This window comes from Microtus oregoni, unplaced genomic scaffold (genome assembly GCF_018167655.1).
Source record: "Microtus oregoni isolate MIOR12 unplaced genomic scaffold, Mior012 000080F_ref0000499, whole genome shotgun sequence".
NCBI classification, from domain to species: domain Eukaryota; kingdom Metazoa; phylum Chordata; class Mammalia; order Rodentia; family Cricetidae; genus Microtus; species Microtus oregoni.
The window spans coordinates 5,298,857-5,321,822 of NW_024544538.1; the positions used below are offsets into that span (position 1 = coordinate 5,298,857).

General features: G+C 43.4%; 1 protein-coding gene across 1 annotated transcript in view; it reads left to right on the forward strand.

Moving 5' to 3' along the window:
- Positions 1 to 816: 816 nt before the first annotated feature.
- Positions 817 to 22,966, forward strand: part of Il13ra1 (interleukin 13 receptor subunit alpha 1) — a 62,378-nt gene continuing 40,228 nt past the window's right edge. The window contains exons 1-4 of the mRNA XM_041642914.1: positions 817 to 1,136; positions 14,996 to 15,135; positions 19,090 to 19,228; positions 21,957 to 22,077. Of these exons, the coding sequence (XP_041498848.1) occupies positions 1,058 to 1,136; positions 14,996 to 15,135; positions 19,090 to 19,228; positions 21,957 to 22,077 (479 nt within the window). The 5' untranslated portion in view covers positions 817 to 1,057. The remainder of the gene's footprint in view (positions 1,137 to 14,995; positions 15,136 to 19,089; positions 19,229 to 21,956; positions 22,078 to 22,966) is intronic.

The following is a 22,966-nucleotide window of genomic DNA, read 5'->3' on the forward strand; positions in this document are numbered from 1 at the left end:
CGTATGGAGGTCAGAGGTCAACTCGCAGGAGTCATTTTTCTTCTTCCTACATGTGAGTTTTGGGTATTGAACTCAGGTTGTCAGGCTTTGGAGCAATCATCCTGTTACTCACTGAGTTTCTCTCTCTCTCCCCCCTTTACTCCTCCTTCCTCTCTCTCCTGTTGTTTTATGTTAATTGTGTCCCTCATTCGAGACTTGGTCTTACACTGCCGGCAGGCCTGGTGTGCAATTGGTGACAGCACTTGTACTTCAGTCCTAGAATTGTTAATAACTTGTTCAGTCTAAGCCACCGTGAAACATCATACCTATCTACAATACGGAACTTGAAAGCGGAATCTATAGTAGTTTATTGTGTGTTTAAACAAATACGGGTACATAGGATAGTGGCACTGTCCATTGTTTGGGGGCTGTCACTTTACAAATCCCATTCAATGTTATTACCAGCTTTCAAATATACCATTATTGCCCTCTTGCACAAAACAGGGTGCCACTAAAGTCCCCTATTTGGACTACCAAGCCCTCCCAGAGAAATAAATAAGGCATTACTAATCTGGGGAATCAGGGCTTAGGAAACAACGCTCAGAGACCTAAGGCTGGAAGCCAGGTTTCCAAGCTCCCAGGCCAACGTTCTTTCCCTACATGACCCTGCCCTAGTGTCTAGCAGGGTGCAGTCTTTGGCACCTGGGACAACCAGGCATCCTCATAGAAGTGGGAGCAGGGAGAGGCAGTGACTGGAGCCTTGCCACAAAGCTTCAGAGGAAGTCACCTTGGGTCCTAAACAGGACGTTTCTGTAGCTGTGACAGGTGGTGGCGCGGAGGGAGGCCAGGTGTCACTCGGTGGGAGCCAGGGAGCCTCGTGCCCCGCCCCGTCGGCTGCCCGAGCCCTGGCGCCCCCGCGCGCTCGGGTTACCTGCGGCCGTGGGCGGGGCGGCCCTTCCCGACTACGCCTGCTCTGGCCTCCAGGGCGCCGCGGCCGGGAAGTGGGAGCGAGAAGCAAGGAGGCGGAGACTGCGGCGGCTTCAGCCCGGCCGCGCTCCGAGCCGAGCCGAGGGGCTGCATGGCGCGGCCAGCGCGGCTGTGTGGGCTGTGGGCGCTGCTGCTGTACGCCGCAGTGAGCCCAGGAGCCGCGGCCACAGGTGAGTGTGGCCCCGGGTTGGGGGACGTGGCGGGTAGGGACGTGGACCGGTGGGCAGGGAGCCTGGGGCGGAGGGGGCTTGATCGTCGTGGCCTGGGTGCGCGCTGAAGTGGTCGTTGCTTGGACGCTGTACTGGCCGTCAGCCTTCTCCCCCAGGGTTGGGGCTCCCGGATCCTACTGGATTTGGGGGGAACTCCGGTGCTGGGGATTTCCCAGGCGAGGTGGTGGGGAAGCCGGACTGACTACCCTCTCACTTCCCTTGCGCTCTAGGGAAGAGCCAAGAAGGAAGTCTGGAGGAAGGGGACTAAAGGGATTCTAATTTTTGCTTGAAATGACCCCATACTAGTGGCCTTGCCTGTGAAGGGATGAGTGATCCAGGGGTGGCGACCAAGTCCTGGTGAGCTGGGAACTTCCCAGGGCTCCTTGCCCGGAGCCTCTCAGATGCTTAGTTTGGAAGTGTGGATTTGGCGGTGGAAGTTAAAGGGAGCCTCTGAAAATAGATCTTAGACTTAGTAGTAAAAGGGCACAAGGGTCAAGAACCTCCTCTGGCGTTAAGAAATCCTTTGAGAAGACCTGACCGGCATCCGATGCCTCCCATCTTTAACAAACTGTATATCATGGGGGAAAAATCTCAAATTTATATAAAAAAAAAAGTTGTACATTGCTTCTGAAGTCGCTCCATTGCCCTTGTGCTTGTAAGCAACTTTTAACTAATGAACTTGGCAGAGTTGTCGTGAAAATCGAAGGTGAGTGATTTCCTCATAGACTGGGCCTGGCAAGTCTAGAGATCTGGGCCTTTTAGAATAGATTTTATTCTCACATACACACACACACACACACACACACACACACACACACACACGAAAACCAATTTGCTTAGCGAATGTTTACTGAGTGTGTTGTGCTTTGAAACGAAAGCTGAAATGGTAATTAGGAAACAAATGCGCGATCTACACAATATATGTTGTGTCTGTGAAGGGCGGTATTTCTAGGGGCTGAGGCTGTCACAGTGAGCAGAACGGATCAAGACCCTGAGCTCTGAAGCTAGTTACACCATTGGCAGAGACTGTGTGTTTCTGTGTATTGAGTAAAATATACCACTAATGTACTATGGAGAGAAACAAGACAGGGTAGAGGGTTAGCGTTGTAAATGGCACACAGCAGAAAGACTTTCCTGAAAAAAATGGCATTTGAGTGAGACCTGAGGTACACGTAAGTCTGTTGGACAGTAATTACCCTTTTTTCCTGGGTTCCTGGAGAGGGTACCTGAGGGCTTCATGCTGGCTCTGGGGCTGAGTCACACCTCCAGCCCTTGATAATTATTCGAATGTTGGCCTTGTTTCTTTTATGCTGAGCCAGGCTCTGGAAGGTTGACTTAGGATCTTAGGGTACACAGAATAATCTGTCTGAAACATCGCTACTTCAGTTGGGGACACCAAGTCTCTGTAGGTATATAGGAAAGCTGAAGACCACAGACTTACCTAAGGTCACCTATCTCTCGAGTGTCCTGGTTTTCACAGTGTCATTCCAGCACAACTCCTCCTCCAGGTTTCTTCCCCCCCCCCCCCCACACACACACCTGAAACAACAGCTGGCTCTTTAGACAAGACTGTCAACCCTCAACTTCTGGGCTTTTTTTTTTCACCGTCATTTGTTGGAACCTTAGACTACAGAAACTTCTCTCCCTTTTAGAAATGCCGAAAGAACTGCATTTGTGGGATGGCGTAAAAAGCGTTTGCTATCTCTAGTTACTCAGAGGTTGACGTTTGTATGACTCTGACATGGACTGGCTGTGAGACTCAGGATTTGTCATTATTCCCCTCTGTGGGTGATGGTTTTCTTGTGGGTGAAATGAACAGACTGAGCTGTGTGTGTTTTAAAGAACTGTTTTAATTGTAACGTCTGTGTTTGGGTGTTGAGAACTCCATTCATCTTAAGTGCTCCTTTCGGTTTGATCCTGCTGAATATTTAAAAAACGATTAGCTTACTAGTTGAGTTCAGTCTCTTTAGCACAGCAGCTAAGCTGTGGCATTGCTTAATAACAGCTAGCATTTCCCTGTCTACTGTCTGCCCAGCAGTTTTCTAAGGACTTTACTTCGTTTAGTTTCAAGTTGTATTTGACACGTCTCTGTCCTATGAAGCTAGTTTACATTATTGGCAGAAGCTGTGTGTTTCTTTGTGTTGAGGAAAATATAGTATGTCCAATACTTCTAAAGTACTATGGAGAGAAACAAGGCAGGGCAGGGGGTTACAAGTTTACTTACTAGTTTAGTTCAGTCTGTTTATCTTGATAGCCCACATTGTGGTATGGTGTAATAACAACTAGTCTTAAACTCCTGGCATGCAGAAGAGCTAGGTAGGTACCTTTCAGGGTACCAGTATAAGACTAGTTGGGATCCATGAAAGTATATACAGACTAGTCAGTACAGTAAGAATAGTATATTGCCAGGTGGTGGTGGCGCACGCCTTTAATCCCAGCACTCGGGAGGAGAGGCAGGTGGATTTCTGTGAGTTCGATGCCAACCTGGTCTACAAGAGTTAGTTCCAGGACAGGCTCCAAAGTACAGAGAAACCCTGTCTTAAAAAACAAAACAAAACAAAATAGTATATTGGAGACTGGCTTGTAGTTTGACACATAATTGGAGTTTTGCTCTGCAGCCCAGGCTACCCTTGAATGAACTCCCTGAAATCCTCCTGTTTCGGCCTCCTCCTTGCTCAGACTATAGATGTGTACCACCTTCCCCAATTTTAAGTGTTTCACTTCTATATCATTTAACCTTTACAAGCAGACTAAACTTCAGGTGTTAATATTGGTTCCCTTTTGTATACAAGGAAGTCGAGGCACACTGAGGCTGAAAGTCTTAACTAAATAAAGTCGAGGAGCTAGGCTTCCAACCCTAGCAACTTGATTCCAGAGGCTATGCCTTTAACCACTATTACTGTATTCAGTACCTCTTTCAAAAGAAGTAAGAGGGAGTCCTGGGCATGCAGAAGAGCTAGTTAGCCACCTCCCAGGGTACCAGTATAGGCACTAGTTGGCATCCGTGAAAGGAGAGGCAGACTAATCGTATATTGGAGACTGGCTTCATAATGGTTAGACCATGTAGTCCAAATAATAGGTATTCAGAAGAGAGGAAACTGAAGGCTGGCAGTTTCACAGAATAGGAAAAAAAACTTGAGCTAGACCTCAGAAAAGGTGGGATTTGATTGGAGAAAGTGTGTAGTGGAAGTTAAACAGGAGCAGCGATGAGGAAGTGGCTGGTCAAGAGCCTTGTGTGGTCAGAAGAAAGAGTGGCAAAGTCAATCTGTGCAAAGAAGCTTGATTTGCTCGTAAGCATCCTGATCAGGGCACGGTCTGAAGAAAAGCAAGCAAGGAGACTCGTCTGGGTAGAGGGAGCCCTTGGCGCGTGGAGCTCAGTGGAATGGAAGGTGGCAGACAGCAGTCTCTATTAGAAAGATGCACAGCTCCTCCTAATGAAGATCATGGCTTAGTGGTGTCTTTCCTCCTTGTTGGGTTTAGGAGAGCTGGGGATGATTATCAAAGACGTACCAAAGGGGGGGGGGCAGGAGTTGATGACTACATGTGAAGAAAAAAGGCAGATGACTCACGTATGACTCTTACGATTTCCTTCACTTTTCCCGAAATCTACATGCCTCTGCCAACTCCTGAGATTGGAAAAGAGAAAGCAAAAGCAATCAGTCAAATGAAGCACCTTAGAGTAAAATGATTAGTGGTCATATTACCCACTAATTCACACAGAATGTGAGGATAAACAATAAGCAGACATACTTGGGGTTTAGCTAAAAAAGCTTCTTCTTAGAAGCTTCTTCTTGTCCTGTTCTTCCCTCCTCATCTAAAGGCAGTGTTCATCTCCCAGCAATTGTTGGAAGTTGATGCTGAAGGAAAGCAGAAGAAGCCTGTGTTATGCCACTGAGCCCATAGGTCCATTTTTACAGAAAACCAATGCAGCTGTCGATTTTCTTAGCAGGTCTAAATACTTGCTCTGTGCAGGAACTGGTGTAGCGCTTCACCTAGTTTTTTGCTTGTTTTTTTTTTTTTTTTTTTGAGACAAAGTCTTATTACATAGCCCCCATTGACCTGGTGTTTGTTACTTATTCCAGCTTGACTCCAAACTCTTGGCAGCCTTCCTCCCCGAGCGTCTTGAGTGCTGGGATTGCAGGTGTGAGACATTATCTATCTTAACTTGTTTAATACTTATAGCCACACTTTGTTCTAGGTTATGATTCTCTTCCTTAACGTTATGGATGAGCAAGCTAAGGAGGAACAGGAAGGTTAAGTAATTTCAGCGCTAGGATTTGAGCTAGGGTCGGCAGCTGATGTTCTTAATCTCTCCACTGTGGTGAAACCAGTCACTCAGAGCCCCGAGAGACAGTTCAAGTATAGTAACCACTTATTTACGTATATGCCTTACAATGCGTACTACAAAATTCACATGTATTAATATGTGCTTACAATCTAGAGATTACGTGTTATCTTTTAAAAAGCATACGCACTCTGCTATGTTTGGGGTTGAACCCAAGGCCTTGGGAACTCTCGGAATTCAGGAAACAAGCTGAGCATTAGATGTTGTGCTAAGGTGGGATCTCTGAACCTGCTTCAGCCTTGGCCTTCAACGTTAGGTTAGGAAATGCATTTTTCCCATTTATAAGAATCATGTTTTCTCAGCAATGTCTTCTTTCAAAACTAGGGATTGTACCCAGGTCCTCACAAATGTAAGACAAATTTTCTATGACCGTGTTTCCAACCTATTTAATTTTTTTTTTAAATTTTGAGACAGCATTTTGCTAAGTAGTCCAGGCGAGCCTGACATTTGCTCTGTAACCCAACCTGGCCTCTAACATCCACTCCCCATGCGCCTGTCTCCTGAGTAGATAAGATTGTAGGCATGTGACACCATGCCCAAACTTGAATGTTTTTGTTATGAAAAGGCATTTATTTGGGTGGCAACGCCTGCAGAACGTTGAACCCAGGGCCCTGTGCATGCTACGCGCCCTAGCTCCAGTTGCTGAGTTTTGTCAGGTGTTTTGTTCTGCATCAAGAGGGATAATGCCGTGTTTTTCCCCTTTCATTGTGTTAATGTGATATATTATATGGATTAATTTTCGTATGTTGAGTCATCCTTCCAGGAATAAATCCCACTTGGTCATGGTGTGCAATCCTTTCGGCGTGTTACTGAAGGCCCCGTGTTGGCATTTTCTTGAGGATAACTTGTCTGTTAGGACTTAGGAACAGGTAGTACAGGGCTCATAGAAAAAAATTAGGAAGCATTCTTACTATTTAAGGTCTTTGAACATGTTTGGAAATGTATAGTATTGGCTTGTTAGACACTTGGTTCAATTTGCCCATAAAGCCATCAAGGTTGGATTTTTTTTTTGGGGGGTCAGGAGATAAATTTGAATACTGATTTAATACCCTTATTGATTACAGCTCTATTCAGATTATATATTTCTTTGTGATTTAGTTTCAGTAAGTTTTGTGTTTCCAGGAATCTGTGCATTTCATCTAAAGCATCAAATTTGTTAGTATTGAGTCGTTTATACTTCTTTCTATAAGAAATTCTTTTTGATGTCTTAGGATCAGTAGTAATATACCCATTTTCGTTTCTGATTTTAGTAAGTGCAGTCTTCTTTACTGACAAAAGGATTTAGAAATGTTATTGCCCTTAACAAAGCCCTTTGTTTTATTAATACTACTTTACTCTTCTGCTTCTTATTTCATTTATCTCTATGCTAATCTTCTTCATGATTTCCTTGACTTTTCTAAATTTGGATCTGTCCTTTTCTTTTTATAAGTCCCGTAAATTGTGAAGTTAGATTCTGTTTGGATGTTTGTAATCCTATCTTTCATAAATTTGGGAAGCTTGCAGTTATTACTTCTTTGTTTGCCCGTATTTGATTTTCAGACAAGGTCTCGTGTAGCTCAGGCTGGTTTTGAATTTGTTATGTAACATAGCTGAGAAACTTGAACTGAGGAACATCACTGAGGAACCTTGAACTCCTGATCTAACTGCTTCTGCTTCTGGGAGGACAGGTGTACACCAGGCCTCCCCCCCCCCCTTCCTTCTCTGTCCCTCTCGTTCCTCCTCCCTCTCCTTTACTCAGCCTTAGAGAGCTGGTCCTCAGGTACTGTCCATTTGTTTTTGTGGGTCTCTTACTTGCCTGTAGCTTGCCAAGTAGGCTAGGTTGGCTGGCCAGTGAGGCGCAGAAAGCCGCTTGTGTCCACTTCCTCGGTGTCAGGATTACAATCACGCTTGCTTTGCCATCTGAGCCATTTCCCCAGCTCCTCGTTATTTCTAAAATTTCTCTTTCTTCCTTTTTCTGTTCTCCTCTAGCCCCTTCCCCAATGCAGCCACTAGTCTAATGATGATATTCCACAGGTTCCTGAGGTTCTCTTGATTTTTTCTTTCGTCTTAAAAAAATGACCCACTAAGTCCTGTTAATGTTGTCTGCAGAAACATAAACAACCCACCAACGGCCATACCACCAAAAAAATGGCTCTCCCTCCACTAGCAGCTATCAGTGGCCAAGGGGTGGAGCCCCACGAGCCCCTCCACCACCCATGTTGAAAATATTGATTGGCTTGACATTGTACAGGTAAATTCTTGTGTGCAGCCCCAGGGACAGACCTGACTGGGACTTTGAGGGAATGAAGAAAAGACAGACAGACACATGGACAGAAAGCTAGGAATCAGTGGTCTGGGCCCTCTAATGGAGAAGGCACAGTATCCCAGAAGCTGTTTATTATATAGAGTTGACTAGGAAGGTGGAGTTACTGCACACAGCTGAGGAAGGAGGCAGAGTTATTACATACAGCTTAAACAGGGAGGTGGAGTTATTATACAGAGATAAGCAAGGAGTCAGGGTTTATGGTATGCAGCTAGATCAAGGAGACAGGTTTAGCTGTCTCAGCAGGAGCAGTAAAGTACAGTATAGTGCAGAAGAGCTCCGGAGGGGATCAGGCTTCAGGCCGTAAAGATCTGGCAGGAGAAAGCTATGGGAAACATTTTCTGTCCACATTGTCAGCATCTACACATGAACCAAAAGGGACGGCTTTGCCGTTTCTCTCTGAGGCTTGGGTCCGTGGCATGGCTGTGCCCATGTCAACAACACACAGCCACTCAGAATGTCACATATTTAGGGCTTTCTCTGCTCCCTGCAGGTTACCATGGCTACAGTGAGCTCATGAGTTTAATGCCTGTACTTAGAAGAACTTCACAGCTTTTCTCCTCATCCTCCATCTTTGAAATTCTTTCCATCCCTTTGCCCTTATCCCCTGAGATTGAGAGCAGGACCTATTGATAGCTATAAACATAAGTATTTAGAAGGCCGTTCTACAATCTGTCTAGCAAAACAACAGGGGTACCTTATTCTGAAGGCATATGATTTCCTAGCTATGGGCTTTTGACAAGTTTTACAACATTAGGTATGAATTCCCTCCTGTGAAACAGACCTCAAATCCTATCAGAGAAGAGTTGGTTACCCCAAAAATGGTCATGCTGTTTTTGCACCAGTGGGAACACCTTGTCTGAAAGGTTGGTACTATAGCATGCAGAGTCCAGTGCTGTGTAAGTTAGCTGATGAATTTTCTCCCCCAGCAGCCCACGTAACACCTTTCATAACAGCTCTCTTTGAAAGGTGGCTATCATCCCCGAGGAAGTATCTCCATTACTCCCATCTCGATTTCTCTATGTGCTGTGATCAATATATGTTGTGTCTTACCATCTTTCTGCAGTGGGCAGTGAAAAGCAATGGTGATAGTCTGTGTTAATGGGTGGTTGGTGGTCTCTGAAGCTTCCTTGACCTATAACTCAGAAAGGTGTCCCATAAATGGGACTGAAATTTAATTTAATAACCCTCATCTTCTGGGGAGGAGCATTGTGTGGAGTACCTCTGCTCAGACTCCTTTTAAAAATGTTATTTTTACATTTATTTATTGAGGGGGGGCAAGCAGCGTGTGAGGGAGGTCAAAAGACAACTTGCAAAAATTAGTTCTCTCCATCCACCATGTGGATTCTGGGACTTGAACTTAGGTTGTCAGACTTGACAACAAGTACCTTAACCTGCCGAGCCATCTTGCCAGCCCTCCTCCTTTAAAAAAGTCATATAAAAACATATATAAAATAGGTATATAAAAAGATATATATAGGTATATCTTGCCTATGAAACAGTGGGTTTCAGGAGTGTTTTTTCATACATCCCAAGTGTTTGTTAATTCTTCCCTCTTTGCTCCTATCTCTAGTTAAGCCTTCCACCCCCACTATTCCCCTGCCCAACTTACTTTTATATTACATATGTTCTATAATCCGCTTTCACCTTCAGAACTCTTCTGTATCCTAGGTCCTTTCTGAAGTCCTGTTCTTTATAGACACTGCAAGTCAAACACACGCAAGTGCTTAGCTAAGATCCATGTTTCTTTAGCCTGATCTTACTGTCATTTAGACTCAGGAATTTCCATTGCATTATATTTGAGTTTGCCAATTATTTCATTTGCTTGATCCAATCTGTTTTTAAATACCTCATTTCAGTTGTTTACTTAGGTTTTATTTATTTCTTTATTTATTTTTGGTTTTTGGATACCTCACTCATGTAGCTCTGATGATCCCAGAACGCACTCTGTAACCCAGGCTACCTCAAATTCCTAGTCATTCTCCTGCCTCTGTCTTCTTAACACTGGGATTTCAGCTAAGAACCACCATGAGTGGTTCAGTTATTTTATTGTACATCTCAAGAATTTGATTTTAGTTTCTTTTTACGTTACTGCTGTTTCTGTTTTTTTTTATCTCTCTTTGGTTCGTTCAGCATCTTTAAGAGATTTTGTTTTGTAGCCTTTGTCTGGCACGCTCTCCCTTCTCAGGATCAGTTTATCCTGATGGTTTTTCCTTTGACTGGCTCGTACTTGCTGGGATGTTGCTTAGTAATGAAGCACTTGCCTAGCATATACAAGGCTCTAGGTTCTGTCCTCAGCATCGCCATGTCAGAAAAAAAAAAAAAAGAATACCCGTACTTTACTATTTATGAATTGTGATTGGCTTTTATCAAAAAGAGAGTATTTGAATAAGTGATGTAGTAATTCCAGAAAGCAGATTATTTCCTGGCTCAGGGGTTTTTCTGTCCCCCACCTTTCTATTAGTTTCTTTGAGAGTTTTGTGCTATGAGTTTTGATTGTATTCACTTCTCCCCCTCAACTCCTTCAAGATCCACGCCCTTCCCTAACCGGCTTTGTGTCCTTTTTTTTTTTTCACCCATCAAGTCTAATTGCTGCTGCCCATACATACATGGATGTGCGGCCTTCCACTAAACTGTGATCAGCATACTAGGGCAACATTCTTAAAGACTTCCCTGTGCCAGAAACTAGCATCCGTCGCCAATAGTGCCCCAGCCAGGGATGGGAATCCATGGCCACCTGTACTCTCTGAATGCTTCGACTTGGGCTGGTTTGAGCTTGCATGGGGCTTGTGCACGTTGTCCCAACCACTGCAGCTTCGTATGTGCAATTTTCTTAGGTCTTTTGGAAGCTTTCTCTTTAATCTTCCTCCCGTATGCAGTTATTTTTAAAAGTCTTGACTCTTTAATGTGCAAAAAGAAAAAAATAAGGGAAGAAAATGAGGAAGAGAAGAAGGGTGCCAGTAATGTGAATTTCCTGAAAGCCACGTCTGCTAGAAGAGGAAGGACTTGCAGTGATAGGGTCAATGCAACAACTTGGTCCTGGCCTTTCTGTCTTTGCCTCTTTCGTCGGAAGTAGCAACCAGTGATCAGAATACAGGTCTCAGATATTTGGAGGGCAGAGACCTCTTTGCCTACTCTGACAAGCTTTATGCCAACTATCCCTGGGACACAGTCATGTTTTCCTGCCCAGGGTCGACTTTCGCTAACCATTGTTGTGTGGACAGTTACCACTAAACTTGATTGTAATGATTGTAAGTCACTGCACTTTTCCTGGTCATTTCCTTTATTTGGAAAGTGTGAAGCTTTCAGTTACCTCCAGGGTCTCTAAATAGTCACATCAAACAGATTCTTTTTCTTTTTTTCCTTTTCTTTAATGTTAGGGTCTTGATTTTATTATTAAGTTTAAATCAGTCATTAAAAATAAAATCAGATGGTTTACCTGATTAGCCAGCATGAAGAGCAACTTTACCAGGAGATGTAATGGTTTGACCTAGATATTCTTTCCCTAGAAAAATAATATTGAACACTAAGCAATGGTCCGTCACATGGTAATTGAACTAAATTTCAGTTACCGTGGGAAAAATGACAAAATTTGTTATATTTCTTAATTTTATAATTCAATTAGAAAATACCGTTATTATGTTTGTCAATATTCTTTCTTATTAGCTCATGTTTTCCACTCCTTTTCATTTCTCTCTCTCCCTCCCTCTTTTCTTCCCTTCTTTCTTTCTGAGAAGGATTTATTCTGTAATCCAAGCTGGCCTCGGATTTGTGAAAATTCCCATCCCTCAGCCCCTCAAGTGCTGAGGTGCTGTGCATGATCCTAGTTAGGCTGTGGCTTCGTATGCCTGGACTCTGCCATTCAGCATGCTGTCAACACGATGGTTTCTGTGGGGGGGGGGGCACATATGCTGTAGACAGGATCTAGCTCTTAGCCCAGGCTTGCCTGGATTTCATAGCCCAGTGTGGTCTCAAAATCATGGCAGTTTTCTTACCATAGCTTTCTGAGTGCTGGGATTACAGTTTATCAGATTGTATACTGTTTCTATCTAGGTAGGATGTTTCCTATACTGCGACACCCCCCACCAGCAGCCACGTATAGTTTTTCAATTATAGGGAGTACAAAAATTTCAGCAGCTATGAAGCAGCCACCAGGGAAAAATCAAAAAAGAATAGAAAAGGAAAGATGCCTGATAACCCCCAAGTAGCTTCTGTGCAAACCAGTTGCATCTGGCTAAATAGCATTTCCAAACAGATGGGAAAATTGAATCTTATTTGGGAAATTAGAACTAGGGAAGAGTTTTGATTGATTTCAAGTATAAATAAGAGGCCGAGGTAGGAGAATTGGTGTGAGTTTTAGGTCATCCTAGGCTGCAGAGTGAGTTCAAGGCGCCTGAACTGGAGTGAGACACAATCTCAAAAACAAATAGAAAAAACGGCAAAGGGGGGTGGGGTTGAAACATCTTAAATTACCTTAAATTTTAGAATCCAACAGAAGTAAAAATAAGTAATAGTTTTGTTGTTTTATTATAAGGCTTAAATTTTGGGGGGTAGGTAACTGGGTAGCTAAAGTGTCAGGAACCTGCTAAGCCAGGGATCCACGATTTCTGCTAAACTTTGTTTCTGGAAACTGCAGAATGAGAGAGATAGTCCTGAAGTAGATTGCAGTGTCAAAAATCCTAATTGATGGAATTTAGCATGCAGCTCAGACTGACCTCAAACTCAAAAGTGATCCTTCTGCTCCAGTCTTCTGAGACCTGGAATTCTCTCTATGATTCACCACAGCCAGCTACTAGCTCAGTTTAATACATTGGGCCAGGAAGTCCCTGCTTCTAAAGGCCTTGGCATGCTCAGGGCTGGACTCTCCGCAGACTGGGCCATGGGAAAAGCTTATCAGTAGTTGTCGGGAGGGAGGGAGTGTTAAAATTTAAGGGCTTTTGTAGACTGCTGCCCAATTACTGGCTGCGCATGAAATTGACTCTTGGGAAAACCTCAACTACATAATGTCCATGGGGTTGATGTTTGGGACTGATGGAGTCTTTTTTTTTTAATAGTCAGATAAAACACTCTAGGTTTCTTGAACCGTCATTTTAATAACATCAGTTATTATTATTTGCAGTGCTGGATTAGAACCTAAAACTTGGCAAATGATAGGCAAATGCTCTACCACTGAGTGGTACCCTTAGCTCCTAGAGGACTATTTTTGCTTTAGCTTGTTGTTTTTGTTGTTGTTGTTGGCCTTGGTCTTGTTTTTGACATGGAAGTCTCCATATGCAGTGCAGGCTAATATTAACTCATCACCCTTCTGCCTCCACTTCCCCACTGCCAGGATTGCAGGTAAGTCTACCATGTCTGGCTGGACTTTTAAAGTGGCTTTGGGAAACTTTGTTTTGCAATGTTTGCAGAAGTCTTGTAAAGAAGGGCAGGGAATTCCTCTCCATGCCCGCCCTGCTTCCGGTGTGGGGCTTTGATAATCCTAGCCTTAGAAGTTCTCAGGAAAGTTCAAGACACTTTGTTTCTCTACTTTTCCTTCCCTCTCCAGTTCCAGCTGCTTAGTGTCAGATCCCAGGGGGAATTGGGGTGCTAAATTTCTCTCAGTACTTCTTTGGAAAAGCTATAAAAACAAACAAACAAACTTCAAGGACTAGAACATGTTCCTGAGCTCAACTGAAGAGAGTGCAATTGAAAAGGAGGTTTGTAAACTCAGAAAACAGCTGGGTAAACTGGCTGGACTGAGTGTGGGGATACTAGTACTTAAGAGTCCATAGTCCAGACATGGTTATGCCTGCTTTTGGGAGCAGAAGCAGGTAGATATTTGTGAGTTCAAGACCAGCCTGGTCCATGTAGCCATAGCAAGTTCCAGGCTAGCCAAGGGTACATAGTGAGATTCTATCTCAACAAAAGGTCCATAGTTTCTCACTAATAGGCCCTGTGTTTGCTGGCAAGTTGCATGTAGATTAAAAAAAGAAGAAAAGAAAAATCTAAAAACATTACACCTGTGCTGAACATGTTATAGGTTTGTTTTTCTTGTCATTATTTTTCCAAACAATGCAATACAATGTTGATCTATGTACCATTAGAGTATATGGAAGGATGTTGATGGACTATATGCAAATCGTGCAAGAAGCCTTTGCAAATTTTGTTATTCACACAGGCTTCTGAAACAGGCCTTCTGTGGATACTATGGAAGGAATATATTATATTTATATTAGCTATATTTAATTAAGTATATGGCTTTGGAATGTAGGTCAGAGACAGAGATACTTCCTATGCTCAAGGCCCTATTTTCTATCCCTAGAAAGAAAGAAAAGATACAGGCCACACTGCTGTATTGCTATTTCTATACCGATGGAGAGCTGGAGGTAGATCAGCAGTGGGAGGCCAGCTATACTAGGACGTTTGGGGTCAATCTGAGTGGAAACAATCTCAAAAACGAGTGTGACTTTAAAGCCACATTATCAAGGTCGCAATCCCAGCTATGTCACTGATCATGGAGTATGAGGTAAAGTGACTGGCTTCCTTGTGCCGCAGTCACTTTTGCTGTTACTAGTCTTTTGAATTTTAAAAATGTAGGTATATGTGTTTGCTTGCACACGCATGCCACTGCACGTTTGTGGAAGTCAGAAGGCATTTTCAAGGGTGTAGACCCTGGGGATTGAACCTGAGGTTACCAGGCTTGTGTGCAGGTGACTTTACCCACTGGGTTACCTTGACAGCCTGATTTCCTTTTTTTCTTTTCCTTTCTCCCTCCCTTCCTTCCTTCCTTCCTTCCTTCCTTGCTTCCTTCCTTCCTTTTTCTTTCTTTTTTTGTTATAGTCTGAGTCTGTAGCTCATGTTTGCCTGGAACTTACTATGTAGCCCAGGCTGACCTTAAACTCAGAGCAATCATCTTGCCTTGGGCTCCCAATTGCCGGGGTTGCACAGGTGAGCTACCATACCCAACTAGTCACTGCATCTTTCAAATGACGCCAACAGTGTCCCTGTTTCAAAACTGTCTGTGCACATTTTCATTAGTATGTGTAAAGTGTAACCTTGTTTGTCTCAGCAAATGTTAGATGTTGTTAATTCAGCTTGTTATTGGTCTTGGCCCTAGGGTGTGGGAGAATGGATTAAATGAGCCATTAAAATTGATCTGGCATTGATCTATGTTTGTCTTATGTTTGATTTGAACAGAAGTTCAGCCACCTGTGACAAATTTGAGTGTCTCTGTTGAAAACCTCTGCACAATAGTATGGACGTGGAGTCCTCCCGAGGGAGCCAACCCAAACTGTACTCTCAGGTACCTTAGTCATTTCGATGACAAACAGGATAAGGTAAGTGTTCTAGAGCCTGTGCCACTGGTGAGGCGCCAGTGGGCAAACACTGTGATCAAAGCGAAGAATGAGTCAAATTCTCATCTCCAAAATGACAATGTTACTTTACGTTGTTCCTAGATGTCCCCTGGGGAGACTTGTAGAAACAACCATCAACAAAATCGAACATTTGAAAATATTTGCTAATTCTTGATGATTGAATATAATTGATTGTCCTGATAGAAAATACTGGATAGCCATATGTATTTGGCACCCAATAAGTAATCAGTTCCATTACTGATGTTTGCTCTTATGTTCTTGTCTGTAGCTCTATCTTCTTGAATTTATTTATTTATTTATTTCCTTACTTACTTGTTTTTTGATTTTTTTTTTTTTTTGAGACAAGGTTTCCCAGTAACTGTGGAACCAGTCCTGGAACTCGCACCGTAGACCAGGCTGGCCTCGAACCCACAGATTTCTGCCTGCCTCTGTCTTCCGAAGGCTGGGATTAAAGGCGTGCGCCACCACCACCCAGCTCTTCTTGTATTGATATGAGCCTCCATCGCAGAGCATTTTCACATTTAGCATCTCCTCGTTCATGTCTACCGGTAGAGATGCATGAACTTTGGGTCTAAAAGTCAATGCCACGGGGAATGGAAGGATGCGATGTTAGTGGTCAGTGGGTTTACATTTGCTGGTGCCTGAGGAAAATAACAGGGGAAAAATTACACCTTGCCTGTTAGAAGTAATCAGCTGTGGACTTAAATAAATTTTGGATGGCCTGGTGGGATGATTAGGTTCTTGGTGGCACATCTATTCAATAATCTTGCATTGTGTCTGCTGAGAGAGGTGTTCGGGCTTGACCTTGTCCAGAATTTTGAAGAGGCACTAGTGTCTAGACCTACTTGAGTTTGCCACTGGGAGGCTGCAGATGAGTGGCAGGAGCAGTGCTTCTCTTCCTGTCCTTTGGGTGCAACCTCAGTACATCTATAGGGTTGTATGTAGCCACTCGACCTATTGAACAGCGGGTACTGTACACAGAAGCCCAGTGTTTCCAAGTTGCTAAATGATATCAAGTCTGCAGGTTGCTTTTAGTCTTCTCAATAAGTCTTGCTTATTGAGACAATAGAGATATGCAGACAGGGTTTTTATATATATATAAAAAAGCCAAAGATTGATATCACTAGTATCCCTCTACCATTGTTTTGTCCAGGTCCCTTAAGTCTCCAATCTGACAAGTAGAAGGCAGCTCTGGCAATGCATTTTAGGTTATCTTTCATCACCGAGAGATAGGGAAGTCCCGCTGGAAGAATAAATCAAAGGCTCTTGGGTCCAGGCATGCACAGAGGCCTAAGCTGAGGCTGGCTCCCTTTCCTGCTGGGTAAGAACTCTTTAGCCAGGAAAGGTGTGACGGAGCCAAGAGGGTGTTCATTGTCAGGGAGATGGACAAATCCAGGACTGCAGCCTTGGGCTTGGATGCGGTTTACTAGAAGGCCGGATTCCCAGAGGGGTGGAGCATACTGTCATAGCAGCTACCAGAGTGCAGTAATTCTGCTGGGAAGAAGTGCGTTTCCTGTCTGATACAGGCAAGAATGTTTCACTTGGTGATCATTACTAATTAAGCCCCTATTTTATTCATAGCAATTTAATATTACATAGCTTGGAATTGGAGCTTTTCTTTTGAGGCAGGGTCTTCTGTATCTCAGGCTGGTTTCTGCCTCCTTATGTAGCTGAGGCTAGCCTTGAGCTCCCGATTCCTCAGCCTCTGTATCCAAAGTGCTGGGAATCCAGGCATGCACCACCATAGAAAGAGACTTCAAAACCATTACCTTTAAATATCTGTTTTATTATTCATATGCCTAGAAGATAAGATTCAAATCTTTGTTTGAAAGCATTTTTTAACTTAAAAATGTGAGTATAATAAAACTCTTTTTTTTTTTTTTTGGTTTTTGGAGACAGGGTTTTGCTGTAGTTTTAGAGCCTGTCTTGGAACTACCTCTTGTAGACCAGGCTGGCCTCGAACTCACAGAGATCCGCCTGCCTCTGCCTTCCGAGTGCTGGGATTAAAGGCGTGCGCTGATAAAACTCTTTAGCTTTCTAGCTGAAGCAGTATCTAAAGATAATGAGGCAACTGAGATCCCCCACTCCCCCATGATCCTAATTTATAATTTCTAAGAAATTCTTTTTAAACTAGAAAAATTATTTTAAACAAAAAACATCGAAACTTGAGATACTGGGGATTGAACCCAGTGTCCCACTTTTGAGATAAGGACTGTGCCCTCATTTATGATATTTGCCCATCCATTGTCCCTTGGCGTCCTCAGAGAGTGACCGCATCTCCCAGGCGAAAATTAGGAAGAATCCTTGAGTCGGCCAGGCTCAATCAGCAGCTTGGACTTAGTAAGGGAGTGAGGTTGGTGAGAGTTACATTGGAAGTCCTCCTGCCACCTTTATCTCACTTTCGAGGGCTGGGCTTGAGCTCCATGGGCGCGGTCAGAGACCTTGCTTCCTCAGGCTGCATTCATTCCTAAGGGGACAATCATAACTGATGATGCATTCCAGGAAGACTTCTCTCAGCACTGTACTTTTCTTCCCGGTAGGGACAGCTTATATGGGAAGCCAAACGATAAGTAGATTTCTTGGCAAGGAATCAAGAATTCCTTGTGAAAAAAATGTCCTTGGCTATGAATTGCCGGAGGCCCCGCTGAGGATAACCATAATTTTTCTGGATTCTCCGTGTCCACACTATCAAGTCAACACCTCCTTTCTCTGAGCCTGGATTTTACTTGAAGAGATCTATTTTTTTTTTCTGACCTACTGGCCCCACTTTTTCGGAGTTCTGTCCTAGTTGTGGTTAAGAACTATTCGGTGTCCATATACATCTTTCCTCTGGTATATTCATCACTGATTTGTTGACGACTTCCTGAGAGCATCCTCATGTCCTTGTTTCAGAGGTGACTGGAGTTTCCCTCAGGCCCAGCCAGCAGCAGGCATGCAAAATGTCACACTAGTTGCTTGAGGTGGTAGATTAAGCGACGTGACCATTTCCCCTCTTTTCATGGCTACCAGGAAATTATGAAAGGAAATACTATGGGAAACTTGAGTCAGGAACTATTGCAAAACAGGAAGTGCTCTTTGGAACTCTGATTAAAATCCGCTTCATTCTGAATTATTCCTCTCACGTCTGGCAATGTTAATTTCCTATAGAGCCCTTTAATAACGTTGCTCTAAGTCATAATAAGCAGCTCTGTGATTTACTCTTAGATTTCTGCAATGTCTGGGAATCTGTGGTTTCACAAAGCTTATTTATCCTTTTCTGTGTTCCAGATGAAGCGTGTAAGTGCATATAGCAAAACAGTCGAAACTTGCTCAGACACTACAGAAAGGTGTTTAATGAAAAGGGTCTCTTTGGCCCTTGGTCCCTAGAGATCACCACAATGACTGGAGTTTTATGTGGCCATTTAAAGCCTGGTCTTGATGGAATTTTGATAATTGCTTCCTGTCAGTTTGCTTGTAGAGAGTTGATGCTAGCTATCATGGTAGACGTCTAAGTAAATTTTATGATGGCTATACCCTTAAATGTGGGAATCTCTTTATCTATACTAGAGATTTTCAGTGGCAGGTGGTAGTACTAGTGCCTAATGCAGGCGTATTATTTATTGTAGGAGAAAGGTGGGCTAACCTGTTCATTACAGGGTGTCAGGTATCATTCCTGGCCTCTGTCTATTAAATGTCAGTAGTGTCTTGCTTCTCCGCTTCTAAGTTATGACAACCGAAACTAGGACTGAGACCTCATTGCAGGTCTACAGACATGGCAGAAGAGGAGAATAACCCTTTCAAAACCACTTACCCACACTATCTAGGAATGTATTGTTTTTCTTATACACTTGGGTCTGCTAAGACTTTGTGATTTAAGTGTCCTTTTTTTGTTTGTTTGCTGTAGAAGTTACTTTTTTTTAACCTTCCTAATCTCAGATAATTGCTCCAGAAACTCGTCGTCTAAAGGAAGTACCCCTAAATGAAAAGATCTGTCTGCAAGTGGCGTCCCAATGTAGTACCAATGAGAGCGAGAAGCCTAGTGCGGTGAGGAGAAAGTGCATCTCGCCCCCTGAAGGTAACAGATCCAGATGTTCTCCCTTGCGAGTGAAGAGCATAGCCAGTTGCTTGGTGTGCTCACATTCATGGTTGGTGGCTTCATTTCATTCTCAAAGATTTGCTGAGTCAAGTAAGGGTCAGGCCCTGTACCGGATGCTGATAAGTTTGGGGATGTTGCTGCTTCAAGTAGCTCAGACAGTTTGAATAATAGTAATGTTTACATAGTTAGAATGCTTTCTTCTTTAATTTGAAAAATGAACACACACACATTGACACGCACTCCCTCTCCCATCCCTTCCTCCCTAAAATGTGCTTTACACACTGAGCTGAAATAAGTAAGGCGTGCATTGTTCTCCAGATGGGTTGCACGATGGAGAAGAGGCTGGAGTGGCGTGCTCTAGGTCTCAGGCTCAGTACTTTAGGGAACCTATAGCACTGTTGTGGTTATGCCATATGGAAATTAGTCTGCTCTGCAGAAGTATATCTGGGGGAGAATGCCAAAGGAGAATAAGTATGCTGGCCTAGTTTCAGGACATGACTAGTCGAAGGAAAAGCTCTTGGGTGGTGAGGATCAATGTCCCTACTTGCGCTTTACCCACAATCCTTCTGTGTCTTCTATTATATCCAGGGAAGAGCTTACATTAATTACAAGAAATGCTCCCTGACACAACCCACCACCATTTAAAAATCCCAGTTCTGCCAGTTACTGATTGTGTGACCTTGGTTAGATTACTGCCCCCACCTATTCTCCTCATCTATAAAATGGGAGCACTTACCTCCTACAATGATTGAGAGGATGACAATAAATATTTTTGCACATTTTGTCTTTTCATATTATTCTGGCCCTTTGTTAGGCAGATCCAGGTCCCATCTCCAGCCTCTAAACCTTAGCACTGCATGACTTGCTGTTTAAGGCATTCTCTGATTTGCGCTGATCAAAAGAAAAACCGTATGAGGCACTGCTCTTAAAGGTATAAAAGTTAGGACTGCCAGGTAACTGAGATCATGATTTAAACCAGCATGGCCATGATGGGCACACACCTTTAATCCCAGCACTCGGGAAGCAGAGGCAGGTGGATCTCTGTGAGTTCAAGACCAGCCTGGTCTACAGAGTGAGTCCCAGGACAGCCAGGGCTACACAGAGAAACCTTGTCTTGAAAAACCAAAACAAAGCCAACTTGGCCAACCATATTTGTAATTTTGGAAGTTCACTAACTTGAAAAGCAGTTATATTGTGACATAAAATGGTTCATGATGGCTCAGTAGAGTATTCCTTCAAGAAGCATGAAGGTTAAAGGCTGACATTTTAAACACAGGCATTAAATAATGTAGGGACATGATAAATGAAACCTCTTTATCAAGAAAGATGTATATCAGGATGATTTCAGGCCACGTGTGGTGGCAAGTGCCGGTAGTCACATTCCTTGTGAGGCTGAGACAGGAAGAATTGTTGGGAGTCTGGAGATTGAGCCAGTTTCTTGAAAAAAATCCAGCAAGAATAACAAAGAGTAACAAAATAAAGAATAACAAAAGATAAAGATGGCCATCTTAGTGATCCACACCTCTAATCCAAGTACTCAAGGGAATGAGATAAGAAGATTACAAGTTCAGAGTCAGTTTGTGCTCCATGACAAGTTCTAGGTCATCCTAGGAAACCATGTCAGAGAAGGGGGATAGGAGGAGAGCACCTAAAACCACAGCATACAACAAGCAACTATTAAAGCTTAGGTTAGGCTTCTGATCCCCTAGAAATTCCCTAGATGTCAGTACTGACGAGAAGAAAGGCAGGTAAATTGTCTTTATAAAAAGGCTTGCCTCTTCCAGAGGACCCTACTTAGGTTTTAAGCATCCGTGTCAGATTGCTCACAGCCACCTCTCACTCCAGCTCCAGGGTGCTGTATGCTTCTGACCTCTGCAGGCACCTGTTCCCTCATGCACACACCCATATACAGACACACAATACCAACTGGTCAGCCCTGAAATCATACACTCAGCAAACAACAAAAACAGACTCAGCTGGTTGAATTTATATATTTCTGCATACATATGCCAGCTTTAAAAAGGCCATCAATTTGAGGGGAAGGAAAGGGGATATGAGGGTGATGGGGATAAGAAAGAGAAGGGGGGAGTGACAATTATATTTTAATTAAAACAACTAATAAAAATGATAGAATATAGGGGCTGTTTGTATTTTTACATCCATTCAGTTATTCCGTAGTCACTGAATATGGCTGAAATATTATTTGACTTTTCACCATTTTCTCTAGTTAGAAGAAGAGTAAGGCTCCTTTAGAGATACAAAAGATGCTTTCTTAATGCATGAGCTGACCTTGTGGAACCCTTTCTCTATGGAGAGATGCCTTGCTCAGCCTAGGCGTGGGGTGGGGAGGCTTGGCCTGCCTCCACAAGGGGACAGGACAAACTAAGTTGACTTCCCAGGGGAGGTCTTACCCTCTCTGAGGAGCAGATGGGAGTGGGGTGGGGGAAAGTGAGTGGAGAGGATGGGGGATCTGGAATTGGCATGTAAACATAAATAAATGAATGAATAATTAAGACAAAGGAAAAAAACAAACAAAAGCCCCACAAAAGATGCTTTTGTTGTATAAAGAGGTGAGAAGGAAAGCTGTGACTGAATTACATTTGCATTTTTACTGTCCTAAGTGACTTCTGGGCACAATGGGTGTGGAGATTAGGGGTTAGGTCGATAACTACTTTCCATGACAAGGACTCTTGCCTGGACATTCTAGGTGATCCTGAGTCTGCTGTGACTGAACTCCAGTGTATTTCGCACAACCTGAGCTATATGAAGTGTTCCTGGCTTCCTGGAAGGAATACAAGTCCTGACACAAACTATACTCTTTACTACTGGTGAGCATGCACTGTAGGCGCAACAGACTAACTGGAACATTGTGGTTGTGTTGGGAGCCTTTGAGGTCAGCCTTATTTTAAAGAGGAATAGCCTATTCTTAATATATGGTGGTGGGGATAAAACTCAGGGCCTTGGCCCGGCAGTTGTGGCACACACATTTAAATCCAGCACTTGGGAGACAGAGCCAGGCAGATCTCTGTGGGTTCGTGGCCAGCCTGGTCTACAGAGTGAGTTCCAAGACAGCCAAGGCGTCACAGAGAAACCTGCCTCCAAAACAAACAAGCAACAAACCACCAGAGCCTTGCAAATGTCATGGCCTGATGAGGCTATTCTTTATCTATGAAGGCAGTAGATGAGTAATTAGTAATGAAACACATTATTTGGTATGGGAACTTAAAAACTAATCTGGAAAAAAATAAAAAAGGAAAGACACATTAAGAAAGCCCAGCAGGTCAAAGGCACTTGCTGCCAGGCCTGGAGGCCTGAATTTGATCTCTGGAACCCACGTGGTGAGTCTCGTAAGTTGTTCTCTGACCTGCTCACATGCTCAATGACATGTGTACCTCCCACTAAATAAATACTATGAATAAATAAATGTAATACGATGTTTAAAAAGTATAAAAAGGTAAAAGAATGTCCACCCTTAAAAAAAAACAAAGAACAAAAAACAAACCACCAAAAACACCACAAGAAGAAGTGACAACTGACTAGAAAATACATCAACTTAAAAGCACTTCCTGGTTTGAAATGCCCATTCCCACACTAGCGCGACATGTATCTGGGAAGACCCCACACTCCTTTCATTCCTTTTCTCTCAGTGGTCAACTCTAGAGCAATCTAAACACCAGGAAATTGCTATCGACAGTCTATGGCCTTGTCACATGACAC